Source organism: Oryzias latipes, chromosome 24 (assembly GCF_002234675.1).
Source record: "Oryzias latipes chromosome 24, ASM223467v1".
In the NCBI taxonomy this organism is placed as follows: domain Eukaryota; kingdom Metazoa; phylum Chordata; class Actinopteri; order Beloniformes; family Adrianichthyidae; genus Oryzias; species Oryzias latipes.
In genome coordinates, this window is record NC_019882.2 from 6,474,740 (window position 1) to 6,489,545 (window position 14,806).

Here is a 14,806-nt window from a genome sequence, read left to right on the forward strand (position 1 = left end):
CATACCGGTGGCGCTTAATCAATCTGAGGTTTGGGCTGTTGTCCTTTAGATTTGCATTGCTGAGGTAAATAGAGGACAAAAGTCAGATTTATGTTGAAGTGCATTCGAGGGAAAGAAAGTTGTTTCTCTTTTCTATGTTTACATCTTTGTAACTTTTTGAAATATTTTGCCTATAATGAAAAAGGATCAAGATAAACAAAATATATTTTAATGCATTTCAACTTTGTAGAAAAGCGGAGGTGGACATAGTGTTTGCTGTATAATTAGGAGATTGAAGGATTTTTAGTAATTATTTGCCAACAAATGAAAAGGTCTAACTAGGAAGCAAGATTCATGCAGTGGAATTCTGTAAAACTATGATACACAGTTATCAAAAGTGGTCCTATTATTAATAAATGAGTCCAAATTATGTCAAAATTGATCAACTGCATCAGTTTGTTTCTTCCTGTTTGAAAAATGTCAGTCTTAACCCCCTGAACTGGTGCTTTGGCTCGGCCAGCGTCCTTCTTGATGCTCTTCCATCAAGATTCCTGACAGATATTGAGCTAGTCATCCATCACAAAGTCATCACCATGGACTCCAGTCCTGTCAAGCAGGTGATGCAGTAGGACTGATGCTCAGATTTATCTCTGCGACTGAGTTTTCTCAGTTCAGTTGCGTGTCCGGCTCGTCCGTCACACCTCCACCTGCCAAACACAACCATGATTAAGTTTCTTCCCTGCTTCCTGACGTGATGGAGTCGGCTCCTGATTTGTTGAAATTAGACCTTTTCGGCATTACGGCCTCCGGATCGATCTGGGACAGCAGCCAGTGCTCCATTAGTGAGCAGGCAGTGTACTCAGAGCCTTGATAAGTTTCCACTCCTGCTTAAAGTAAAGATTGAGAGATGGAGCGATGTGGAAAAATGAGAGATAGAGAAAGAAAATGTCTTCTTGCCTAAAGAGAGAAGTCAGTAAAAACTTTCCCTAATTGATTTATTCTGACTGTCAGTCTCTACTATAAGAGACGAAGGAACAGAAAAAGGTAGATTCAAAATTTAGTTCACCATTTAAGACAATCATTAAAAAAAGCAAACTATTAGCAAACGTTCATTGATGAACTTGCAAAATTAGTTCAGTTCAAAAGCTAGAGGCCCAATCCTGTGTGTTTATGAGAGACAACCCATCTTAAAGACTCATTGGGATCAAATTATGTTTTTGGTGTTGGTGTTTGGTGTTCTTGTAGCATTTTTCTGATGTTGGAGAACATATATGAAGAAAAATCAAGCTAAATTTGCATTTCTGAGAATTCTGTTTTCATATCGCTGTGAATCAGGAGCGGATGGAAAAAAATACTATTTGTAAAAGAGTGGAAAATACGCCTGACAGGCCACAAGCTCCCTGCTCCTAGCTCTAAGCAACGGAGAGGGGAAAGGTGGCGGGGTTCCCAAGAGGGGAATTTCCAACGAAGTACCTCCAGCTTGCAGAGACTATTGCCTAATCCTCCCTGCCCCTTTGACTTCTCCCTAACCCTACATTTCTCTCTCAAAATGAAGAGAAATGGAAAAAATGGTGTCTTCAAATTAGGACGTTAATACCTCTTGATGATGTCATCAATAGTTGTTGGTCATCTTCATTAGTGCATGCAAAAACAAAAACTAAATAACTACATTGATTACTTTCTACTGTGCTTCAGAGCACACGCACGTGAAGAAATGCGTTTTTCCGCTGTGTTGCGCTGTAGTGTAGAGGAGAAACGCATTTTTTCTGCAAGCATGCATTTCAAATCTTCTGCCCATGGATCCCTTTAGACTGCTTTTGTCAGCGTAAATGTCAAAAATTGGTTTTTATGAGGAAAAACCATTTTAAATCTGCAAGGGGAACATAGCCAAAGTGAATTTTTGTGGTCCAGAATAGTTTGACTTTTTATTTTAGAAAATAGTAAATTATTTTGAAACACTTTCGGACCCCAGGGATAGGAAGCACTTTGGATTTGGCAGATGTCCTAGAAAATGACACAGGCTTTTTTGATTTTTCAAAAGATGATCGTAGAAGGTCTTAAACAAACATTATATTAAAATAAAATACACTGTCAGACATGCTCCCTCTTCCCAACAACTCATATAAACCGTCCCATCCATCGATTTTCTTCCACACATCCAGGACAGGGTCATGGGGCAGCCAATCTAAGTAAAGATGCCCACACTTTTTCCTGCAGCTCCTCTGAAAGAATAGAGAGGCGTTCCCAGGCAGGCTGAGAGATATAGTCTCAACAGTGTTTGCTGGGTCTTCTCCAGGACATGCCCAGTATCCACACCAGGTGCCCAAGCCACCTTCACTGACTCCTATTTATGTTGAAGAAGCCAGAATGCTCATAGAAAACCCATACATACACGAGGAGAACATGCAAACTCCATCCACTCTACACAAACAGGCCCTGCTTCCTGAAACAATTTCAAGTTTTTATATTACTACTATGAAAAGCATGTTGTCTGACCTCAAAAATCTCATAGATCGCAGTAATAACCACATCTTTGCACAGTACTTTTACTATTTTTGACAAGGCAATCACTATTTCCATGAACACTTTGTTTCTGCTTCCATATCCAAGTAAATTCAGGGCAGCCGTACTGCAAAAGATCCTTCTTTGGCTCTTTGGGCTCTGATATAAATTGAGCTGACAACTTCAATAAGAACTATCTTTGCTCTTGGACGTAAACAACCAGGCTATCTCCTCAGTTACAGCAGATTTGCTGAACGTCGGAAACATCCAATCCATGATCTAGTTGCTGCTGCTTTGAAAATTGTGCATTGCTGCTCATAAAATGCACAAAATAGTTTACAAAGGAGTAGCGGCAGATGGAAAGCTCTCAGACAGAAGCAGGGATAGAAAGTAAGTTAGCCAAAATCTATTTAAAGCTGAGCAAAATCGATTCAATTAATCAAGAAGATGCAAGTTGGAGTTAGGCAAAGAAAAAAGGCAGACAGAATCTCTGATTAATCACTCTCGCAAGATGCCTTAAAATAATTTTACGGATCATCAGACCAGAACTGGAGCCCAGAATGGCTGTTCCATTTTAAGTAAAATCATACTTTAAGTGCACAAACACATGAAAGACTACAACAAAGAAGGGACACGTTCTGCTCTGGGCGGGTTTATTGCGGCAACACTGTGGCAAATAAAATCTTTCCATCAATTATCTGCAAGGTCATCCTCCTCTAATCAAAGCAGTCACTGGAGCACAATCCTGCTGAGTCCTGCAGGAGACACTGAAGCGCTGAATAATGTCTTCAGATTCTAGTCGAGAGGTTGATTTTCATTTTGATCTCAATCGACACCTCACAGTAACTAATGGGAACGCAAGCTACCCCGTCCCTGCTGCAGGGATGCTGTTGTGTTCGGTGGGGAGGATGCAAAACCTGTCAGGTTCAGTCTCGCTTTTATTAGTGCATGATTTGTTTTTTTATATCACAACATTTCTCTCTCTCAATGACAGAATCCTCACTCCCCGCCTTCAGAAATTGAGGAACCAACCTTTTTTTTCCCCCTATACAATCCTCGCGAGGCTCTGCAATGTTTATGTGAGTCAGTTAATGTATGGTTTATTAACTTCTGTCAGGGTTTTACGCTGCATCTGTTTAATTGCAAAACCTGCACTTGCAGCACAAGCTGCAGGAAAGACAAAAATGAAAAAGAAAAACGATGATCATCTTCTATTTGTCGATCTATTCCAGAAAGAATAACCTTTAATTGAGGAATGGATTTTTCTGGATTTGTATTTACAGACACATATTGACGCCCTGAAAAGCTAAGTGGTCTTTATTGTTATTTATGCAAATATTGCAAGTGGTTCGCATTAAAAAGTCATGGAGGATTGACTGTGCTCAGTCTCCTTGGATTTTATGACTGCATGGATACATTTTATGACTGTGGGCTAAAAGTCATAAAATCACACCCTAAGTGGCTCCAACAACAAAGCACTTTACGTAGATCTTATATTCTTGCTTTTGGAGAAATCGCTGGGACTGATGCTGATTGTTTTTGCTTGCTGAGTTTGATTTATGGGTGATTCTGAGGCATAAATTTGATGATCAGATGCAATGATTTAAAAGGCGTTTTCTCATTTTCAAAGTAACAAAAACAATAGCATCCACATCTGCAGCCGCTAGATCTCACAAGACAGGACAGATCAGATCATTTATCACAGTAAGAAAGTGAGACTAAACCAGGAAAGAACGGTTTTGGGCCATTAATCTGAGGCAATACTCAAGTTTGTCAATGTGAGACAGTCCGGGAGAGCAGTTCTGCTTTTGCAGGCCCTTTCAACAAGCTAAAGGAGAGGTTGAAGTTTACTTTTCATACACTATTTATATACTTCACAATTTAGTCTGACAAAGTATTCAGTTAGTATATTTCCTACACTATATGCATGATCTACTTGGTGTACTTGTACTGTCACTCAAGTTTTAGTTTTAGTTTTTGTAGATTTACTTATTCATGTTAAGCTTCTGATGTCATAGACATCAACATCAAAGCAGGATGTAATATACAAGTTTGATTATTTTTTTTAACGATATGGTTAACAATGCTACAGCAATGAGATGATCATTAAATTTGTGGAAGAAAACAATTTGAGCCTCTAGGCTTAAGTTAACAAAAAAAACGGTAATGAATTAAAGGCTTCAGTGATTCATCAGTTAGTTTAAAAGACGGTCTTTTTTTAATCTATTTTCTGTGTTGTTTTATAGAACATAAATTTCTGGAGAGCACCAGGAGTTCACTGGAAATTCTGAGTTGTGCATTGAACTGATGATGCATAGTAAGCCCTCCCCCATTTCCTATTATCCATCTCTCCCACTAGCTTACAGCCCCTCACATCCCCAACCTAACATTACCAGTGCAACAAAAATGATGAGCAGTATTAGAGCTATCCAGGTTTGAGCCCGATGCCAGCTCGGATGAGGAAAACAAAGGCGTACACGGATCGAGTCGTCTACAAGTGGATGTCTCCGAATAAAACAGAGCAGGAAGCTTAGAGCTTTCCGTGGTAGCTTCTACCTCACCTACAAGCTTTTTCCAACGGCATTTTTGTGTTTGCTCCTAATTCACAATGATTTGAATAAAGAAATACTAAGAAAGGCAATTTTAAGATTAAATTTCTTTATGTATGTCCTCAGTCATGAGAAAAATGCTACGAGAAGACCAAAAACACAATATTCATCAGAGTGGCATAGACAAAAAGTTTAGCTAAAGGTCAATGGATAAATATGGGTAAGTGGACTGCTGAAGACAGTTCTCAAAATTCATAATTAATTTTGTTAGCAGTTTTTTCTCAAATTTCCATGACTCTACGTGTGGACTAGAGTTTTGGTTTGCAGCACAGACATCCCAGCCAGCAGGGCCAAGTGGGCCCCATATGTTTAAAACCATATGGGGCCCTACTTGGCCCTGCTGGCTGGGAAACCACTGGATTATGGAGAAAGGTTGGAAAGCTGCAGCCTTTGCGGATGCCTTATAAAATTTAGTGAAGATGAGGCATTGTTCACGCCAGAGGTCATACATTTTAGCAACCAGCAGTTTTTCTTCAGGGGTGAAGATAACTCAAAGACTCCATGTGCATCCTTTAAGAGCAGCAGCAAACGTCATCCCAAGAACGTAAAAAAAAAACTTGTACTAAAGTGTGTAAAATACATTTTATGGGGGGGTGACTAAAAAAACATCAATAAAGATGTTTGTTGTCTATGAATATACATATATTTAATATGTTAAATTAGGAAAAAATGATTTTAAAGGGTCAAAAAAGTGGAGATTTTTTTAAAATCTCTCAGTAAAATTGAATTTTACTGATATTTTCGCAGCTTATGGTAAGATCTGAGCATCATAGTTTCTTTGCAGGAGCCGATGACCCCCCCCCCCCCCTTTTACTGCTCAGAATCGTGCCCCCCCCCCCCCCCCCCCTCTTGATTCATTAGCAGGACTCCAAGCCATCTCTTCCTTTACAGCCTCCATTAAATTCTTGCTCTCTTCTTTCAACTCTCCATGAATCCCGCCTGCATGAGTTTTTCATTCAGGGTAAGTGCTGCAGCCCTACTGTCGACATTTTTCAGGCCACACATCATTTTTAGTCAGGACCGCCCCAGCCAGCCCGTCAGCTCCGTCACTCTAAAAAGTATTCATAAAATGTAAATTCAGATCATTAAGAGTTGTGATAAAGAGCTGTGGATTTTATGTGTATCTGTTGTTTTCATTCAGATTTAAGAATGAAGAGACACCATGGCCCCTTATCTCCCAATAAACATGGAGTTAGGAGTAAATATACAGTTAGATTTTGTAGTTAAGCTGTCAGGAGAAAAAAAGGTTGGAAAAGTACAGGTTATTCCAAATGTTGCTGCAAAAATGAAGCAATAAAACATCTAAAATAAAATGTTTAGAGATACCTTGCAAGAAAAAAACGGATCACTGCAACTTTTTCTCATGTATTACGATATTTAACTATTACTTTTTTGATTTAACGCTATTGATGCTATAATATTATTGAACTTTTTGGGAACACTTGCTGCTGAGTGTCCCATCACAGATGTGCATGCAAAAACTTTCCTATATGTATGCATCATTATTAAGTTTGAATTAAGCCGGGCAGCCAGAATTTGGACATCACCGAAAGCTGTGCTGTGAATTTTAACATGTTACAAACAAAAAGCGCGAAAAAAATGAATTTTTATGCAGACTTTTCATAATGAAATTTTTCAATTATATACATTTTGACAATACTTGCTCAAAAGAATTAGATCTATCTGAAAAATAGAAAAGGCTTGTCTCGCCACACTGATAAAAACATAAATGCATTTTCATTTTTAGCCTGTAGAATTTATTTATCCAAATGTAGAAGACTTATTAATGCAGCGAGCTGACTGTGTCCTTTTCAGTAAATCTAATTTACTGGTACTTAATTTATTGGATTTTTTGTTGTTTTCTAGAAATACTTCTTGTGGCTTTTTGTTTATGATTAGAGTTTGTGTGGATGCTGACAGCACATCCTGATGAATAAAAATGGGTAGTGTCAACGTAAAGGGAAAGGTTAAAGCTGGATGGCTGCTGTGCTGTGGTTGTTCACATTTGCAATTCAAAGTCAAAACTTTTTTTTTGGTCACAGCTCCTGCCTGAATCAAAACTCTGTGAACTAAAGTAAATGACTTGTGTTATATTATGCAGAAGGAAGTAAGCACAGTAGTTTAAAAAGTTCATAAAATATTAGGAAACTTGCTCTCACAGTTTTAGGACAATAATCTAAAAAGTTACATCTTTTGTTAAGATAAAAACACTTAAAAAGATAATTAAACAAATATGAAATATAGATTTTTTTTAAAAACAATTAAAAAGATAATTAAAAAAATATGAAATATAGATTTTAATGCACAGTCAGGGTTAAAACCGATGATTTATTCTTAAATGAATGTTTTTTAACGATCCCAAAGATGTATAACTTTTGTTTTTAATAATAAAAGACCTTTCGCATTCTAAAAGTGACTTGTCATGGGTGGATTCTTTTTTTTTTTAAATATTCTTTTTACCCACAGAGGTGGAACGTCCGGCTGTTTTTTACTCTCCATGGTCTGTTTCCAGGAAACTCCCATTATAAATACAGGCTGGACCTGTAAGATGTAAGTTCTGCGTTTTTTTGAACTAGTGTTGTGTTTGAGGCAGAACCACTCCCTTTGACAGTCTCGGAAACAGAAAAGCTCTCATCATAGTAGTAGGTTTAGGGGCTGTCATCTGGACTTAGTTTTTAAACTTGGAAGACGTTTCACCTCTTATCCAAGAGTCCAGATTACAACCCTTAAACCTACTACTATGATGGAATCAACCTGGATGAATGACAGTCTCAATAGACAGAAAAGCTCTCAGTAAAAAAGGGAGGAAAGTCAATATTTACACTAACTGCAGATTTGTTTTTGGCACTATAGGCACATGAAGATAAAGTAGCTAATCGGTTAAAAAGGCTGATCTCCCCATTAAGTCCTGTTGTTAATGTTACTAGTGCATAGTAGTGCTGGAAAAGAAGACTCAGAAGTCTCCAAATACTGTTCTGAGTTTATTTGTCTCATGCAGAGGTGAAGGTGGTAAGAAGGACCGATTGGATTCAGGCCAACCCCTGCAGAAAAGGTTTGTCAGTCAACAGAAGATCTCCATCAGAGCTCAGCAGCCAAACTATGCATGTACAAACTTTCAAAGTCACCAGCAAATGCAGCTTAACCAGTCCTTTACCAGGCTGTGAAGTGCTGCTTTAGTCTGGACTCCAGATGACAGATTTCCCAGCAGAAAGCCTGCTGTTCTTATTTTTTTTTTTTTTACAAAATATTACATTTTTATGAAAAAAAAATCAAAACTGTGTTATGTTATCATACTGTGGACCTGTATTACTCCACACGTACCTATCTGGCTATGATCACTAATCATTATGAACTACTCCGCAAGTTCTATTACTCTTAATGTGACAAAATAAATCCCAAATTTAAATTTCTAACAATATCATTAATTTTTTTCATGAACCAGCTGAATGCCTTATAGGGTCATGGGTTGCTGGAGTCAAACCAGCAGCTATAGAGCAAAGGCTGTATTCACTCTGAACAGGGTGTCACTTTGCCACACACTCACATTCACACCTATAGGGACCATTTAAAGACACAGATTAAGCATGTTTGTGGACGGTCGGAGGAAGTGGAGTTTCCCTGGAGGAAATATGGTATGCAATCTTACCAAGAATTCTCATTTTAAGAGAAAAATTCTAGCCACAGAGACATACTTTCTTAAACTAAGATTATTTTGCTACTGAAAAAAACAGAAAAAATACATCATTTTCTTGAAACAATTATCTTTTATACATTCTTAACATTCAGTTTTTGCAGTGTGAATGGATAGATAGATGGAATGTGACCTTCTTGCAGTGAGGTGCCATACAGCCAACAATGGAGGACTTCAAAATGCAAAGGGTTTCTTGGTGCTAATGATACAGTGGACAATTGTCATTTCATAAAAATCCTTCTGTCTTTATATGTGTTAAATACAAAAATCAATCTTCTTCAACAAACAAAGTGAAAAGAACTCTGAACATTCAAGATAAGCTTTAATTATTAGTGGAAATATTATTTTTTCCATAAAAGTAGCATCTGCTTGACTCTGGAGTTGATCCCTGCGGGGAGCTTCATGGTTATTTGTCTCTGCGAGGTTCTGTAATCGACTGGAGGTCTGGACATTCTCTGCAGCCTGACGGATGACAGCTGGAAAAGAAGACTCAGACCGCCACAGAGATGGATGGTTACATCTGATTGTCTTCACCGCAATTCGACTGACAGATGCCTGAAACCATTTATTAAAGCTTTAATATAGACATCAGTTATAAACGGATCATACTTTATTCTGACATGACAGTTGTGACGCTTTAAAGCATCGTGCAAATCATTTTTAACTAAATGTGTGAAAACTTCAAAGAAAAATACCTGAAGTCAGAACCACCCAGGGAAAGCTCTCATCACCTGCGGCACCTTTGTGACTGCTTGCAGTGATCTTTCATTTGGTGTGAGGCTTTGGAGTAAAAATGACTCCATTAACCTAAAGGCGTATGCTTTATGCACGCTCATACCTGAGAATAAATGCCACACTTTTCAAACATAAAATGGAAAAGTGTGCTGAGCACACAGTATCCAGGCTGAAGCTCTGCTGCCTCTGCTCTTTCCTGCAGTGACTTGTGTCCAGCTTTAGTGCTCAGATTGCAGCACAGACCATAAGAAACATCGCTGTCTTTGGCCTGCACTCAAGTGGCACACATCAAATGAGCATTAAAATGCTTTCCGGTGATTACAAACATAAATCCAAGACAGAGAGTGAGAGGGAAAAACATCTTAATAAAATTGTATTGATTCTTTTTCTTAACTTTCCACTCATGAAAGAGACTTTGGGGTTTCTGATCGAAATCCGATTGTTCAGTGGCACCTTTTATCCCGGCCGTTTAATGCTCCACCGCATCCAGTCGGCTTGCATTAAGATTTCCACGTCCCCGGCAGAGATATTGTGGCGAGCAGCGTCAGCTTTACCGTAATGACTGAGATTTAATTCAGAGTAAAGAAAAGCCTGAAGGCGGAGTTGGAAACACAGGTATTCATTCAAGCAGCAGTGGCATTTCTGCTGACACAATGTGACCTTTACAGGTAATTGCCTGTTTTTCCTCATATTTGTACTGCTAGGACCAGGCCCCACAAGTTTTACAGTCCAGCATACAATTAGCCGTGCATGAGCCCTTCATTTGATGCACAGTTTGGTTTTGCTGCAGTTCACCTGAGGTCAGTCAGACTCAGTTACAAACATTTACGGACAATAATTGAACACCTGGCACAGGATCAACACTGAAACCTGATCATAAACTAAAATTTATAGCCCAATTTCATGACTGTCATTAAAAAACAAAACAAATGCACCTTTTATGCTTATAAACAGGAAAATACATCAGTATCTCATTATCGGATCTGTACTTAAAGATACAAATTTGATAATGATGATGGTAAGGGCAGACATTTTCTGAACTAATTTAGCAGATCCTCCGTTTCAGACTCTTATCAGTGTTGCCAAAAATACTTGTTGGCATCTTTTTAATCCAGCTATTGCTGATTATTATTCTTAAAGACCCACTCCGATGAATATTTGTGTTTAACATGTTCTTGTGGAATTTTTCAGATGATGGAGGACATATTTAAAGAAATCTAAGCTCAAAATTGCATTTCTGAGTATTTCTTTATTTATGCTGACAAAAAAAAAGCCTATTGTGATATAGGAAATTTGCTGGGCAGAGCCACAAGCTCTCTGCTCCACCCCATTCTGACGCAGCCACTACCAAATCTATAGGTAGTCGTGTTTTTTTTTTTTTTTTTTTTGCATAGCTTAGCCAGGGGTTCAACTTAAACTCAAGTGCGACTTATATGGAATTTTTTGAAAAACAATTTGGCTCACATGTTCATTTTTTTCCACTAACAACCACTGGAGGACACTATAGGTACCTGTATCAGTATTTGCTGCTGACAGCAACACAGAGGAAGAACCTCTGCAGAGTTGTTCCAAAACAACACAGATGATGAAGAATTCAATAGATTTAGTGATTTCTGAATAATTATCATATGTTGAGCTGATATACTAGACACTTCCTCCTCTGTTTCATGAAGCTAAACATGGTTGCTATATATTCTGTCAGATGTTGTTACCTACTCTGTTGAAATGTCCGTTCTTGGTCCCATATTTTGTTAAATAAATTTCCCCCAATAGTGCAAATTATATTTGATGTTTTCTTCTTTATTAACATTTTTTGGCGGATGTGTGATTTATAACCCACAAAATACGGCGGATGCGTTTGTGTCTCCGTTTTCCTTGTCAGGCTCAAAACTGTACGATTGGGTAGCTCCAAAATTTCTCACCATTTTTGTTGCACTGCATGTCAGGCTGGGGTGTAAGCTAGCGGGAGAGCATGTAAACAGAGAGCTCTCAGCAATGGGGAGAGCTCCTCGTTTCGCCCACAACTCAGAGGCGAATTTCTAATGAACTTTTGAAGCTCCTACAAAATGACGCTGTTTTTTGTTTTTTTAATTGGATAAAAGCGGCACAACCATAATTATAAAGAACAATGGGAAATTATTCCAAAGACGATTGAGTTGATTTTTTATCCATTTATTTCTGTTGTTGGGGCCTAATGTTGTTTTTGTTGATGGGAACCAAAAAGCTCAAAATCAGCATTTCTCTGAAAAGCTTTTGATTAATTTAGTGATAATCAATAGGTTTCGATGTCAGTCTTCCCCTGGAGTAAAAAACAACAACAAAAGAAAGCAAAATGTAGATTAAGCAATATGCTAATCCAAGTGATGGTCATCTGAAACCTGCTACAAAAATCGAAACTCGTTTGTAAAAGCTAATGACAAACCCAGCCAAAATTAGGTTTTTATTTGTTCGTTTGTTTAGCAGATACTTTGAAATCTATTTCAAAAAGATTACTTTGAATTTAAAAACAAAAGCAACAATCAAATCAATAGAAATAACATTGAAAAGGCTAATTCTGTAATACTTTATGAGCACATTTGAAACCCAAACTTCTTGCAGCAGCTCATCAAAGTGCAAACACCGCAAAGGAGATCAATACTTGCAGGAACAGAATGTTAAAGAACATTTGTGTTTGTTTCTTTTAGTTCCTCTTTAAACGTTTTTCTCTTGAGTCTGCATGCCGAACAAAATGACCACTACTTAATTTAACAAATGTCATGGATGTGCAGCAATCTCAATATTTTAGAACCATTTAACTTTATTTTAGAACTTGCTTTCAAAATGTATTTATATCCAGTCATGCACATCTGTAACTTTTCAAGTGTGAAACAGTGTTTTTTTGTCATTTCCGCCTCTTGCAGCTCAGCTTGAACTTTTCGCACAAATCAATACAGAACATTAGTTTGAGAAACATTATCATTATGGCTTCCCGCATGCATCGCTGCAGTTTTCTCAGAAAGAAAATGGGCTTTCAAAGCAAAGTTCAGGAATTCCCTTTGGGTTTCGGAGATTTTTCGACAGTGAACAGAGTAAAAAAAAATTCAGTTGTTTTCTGTCTGACGAAAGTCAAAGCGGGATGCCAAGGACAGTGATAAAGCACTCAGGCCTCTGAGGCACGGAGTGTTTTACCGTCATGAGGAGATATTCTGCAAAATGGTGGAAAACTCATTTTGCGGCACCATTATCGGGATCATACACCTCCATGTCCTGGAGGCTGGAGGCATCGGTATTATCCCCTGTACTGCTAACACTGTTCCTGAAGGCGATGCTTCCTAGAAAAGGGTACACACTGCCTCTGATGAACAGGTCTCTGATGTTATAATAAGGCAGTTCTGGGTCCTGTCTCTCAGGTTTGGTGATCCCCTTCCCCTCCAGGGCTTTGTTTCTTTGATAGTACTTTGAAAACTTATTAAAGATGACAGAAATTGGCAGAGCAACCACCAGCAAGCCGCAGATGATGCTCACGGTGGCCACGAGCTTTCCTCCCACGGTCACCGGGCATATATCGCCATAACCAACGGTGGTCATGGTGATCAAGGCCCACCACCAGCCGGCGGGGATGGTTCCCAAATCTGTGTCCTTCTCCTCTTTCTCTGCAAAGTAGATAAGCGCAGAGAAGACAGAGATGCCCACAGAGAGGAAGAGAATGAGCAGACCCACTTCGTGGTAGCTGTGGCGCACAGTGGCGCCCAGAGCTCGCAGCCCAATGGAATGGCGGGCCAGTTTGAGGATTCGGAGGACCCTCATGAGCCGCAGAACCTGCACCACCCTTCCCACGTTTTCCAGGTCCTCGTTCTCCTCGGCGGTTTCTTCATCGGCCGTCTGCAGGGCTAAAGTGGCATAAAATGGCAGAATGGAAGCAACGTCGATGATGTTCAAAGGGTTGCCCAGGAACTTCTTGCGGGAGGGAGCCACAATCAGGCGGATGATGAACTCTGCCGAGAAGCAAGCAATGCATATCTCCTCCAGCACTATGAGAACGGGGTCCTCGATGGGCTTGTCGTTGTCGTCCACTCGCTGAAACTCAGGCATGCTGTGGACACACATGGCAATGATGGAGGTCAAGACCACGCTGAGGGACGCCACAGCAATGACCTTGGCAGCCGTGGAGTGAGCCGGATCCTCCAGCCTGAGCCAAACGTAGCTCCTCACCTCCGCACACCAGGCGCCTTTGAACTTTTCAAGATCTTTATCAAGAGCAGAGAGCTCCTCAAAGGAGGAGTCGAAGCTCGGCTGCTGGTCATCGCTCCGAATGTCCCAGTCCCTGTCCTCTATGAAGTCCTTCCTCTCGTGGTACCAGTTGTTGCAGCAGGGGCCGAGGTGCAGCTCCTGGATGCCCCAGTACTCGATTTCCTGGCTGAATGAGAAGACGCAGAACTCCTCCATCATGTGAATGCGTCCCGTGTGGTAGAAGTTGAGCACGCAGAGGAAAACCCGGGGGTTCCTGTCAAAGTAGTACTCCCTCTCCATCGGGTTGTAGTCGTCGCACAGCTCCAGGATGGCGTCCTCACTCTGGCAGTGCAGCAGGCGGGCCAGGCGCGTGCGAGGGAAGCGGAGCAGCGTGTGCGCTTCCACTCTATGGCGAACTCCGCCCACATTGAGATGGACCTGGTCCTTCTCGTTCCCACGGTGATGGAGGACTTCCCCGTAGCCCATAGTTCTATTGATACATGCAGAGAAAAATTGGTTTATCGTTTGAACAAAAGCTTGTAGCGTTTTTCTCTGAAGACACTATTGGTTCCTCTGCAGAAATCAATAAACCTGTGAGGAAACCGCTTAAGAGGCTGAGTTACTGTCACTTTTATCGCAGTAGGAGTCAAATTACAGGCAAGCTGGGAGGAAATAAAAGGCAACAAGTTCAAATAATTCAGGAACTTGCATCATAAACACATTTCTATTTTAAAAGGTTTGAGTTTTTCCTGCAGAATGTAAAGTTTACCCGCTCTTGGAGCCGTCCTAGCCATTCAAAAGAGTTCCTCGGCCGGTCTGGCTTCAATGCTGCCCCTGACAGCTGCAACCAGCAGGTCTCTGGTGGTTGTGAGGAGGTGCCGCAGCTCTGGGGACGGGACAAGAGGAGGAGGCGGGACAGCAGTTCTGTGGGAGCAGGGAGGAGGAGGAGGAGGAGGAGCGATTGGAGAGGAAGCCTGCAAACGTCTGCAAGGAAGGATTCAAGTTCATCAACCCAGATTTACTCTGTTGCTTTACCAATAAATCTGCCTTTGAGTGAAACGTCTGTATCAAAATCTGCCAG

The 14,806-nt window shown here is 40.1% G+C and overlaps 1 protein-coding gene across 1 annotated transcript; it reads right to left on the minus strand.

Annotated features, from left to right (window-relative positions):
• Nucleotides 1–11,943: 11,943 nt before the first annotated feature.
• On the minus strand, nucleotides 11,944–14,601 carry kcns3 (potassium voltage-gated channel modifier subfamily S member 3). Its single transcript, XM_004083571.3, has 2 exons — nucleotides 14,495–14,601; nucleotides 11,944–14,215 (listed from the first exon to the last, which is right to left on the minus strand). Exon 2 carries the CDS (start codon nucleotides 14,209–14,211, stop codon nucleotides 12,721–12,723), a length of 1,491 nt encoding a protein of 496 aa, XP_004083619.1. The 5' UTR covers nucleotides 14,212–14,215; nucleotides 14,495–14,601; the 3' UTR covers nucleotides 11,944–12,720.
• Nucleotides 14,602–14,806: the final 205 nt, after the last annotated feature.

Coding starts and splice junctions, on each gene's coding strand:
- kcns3 (XM_004083571.3), bottom strand. CDS start 14,211: ATGGGCTACGGGGAAGTCCTCCATCACCGTGGGAACGAGAAGGACCAG.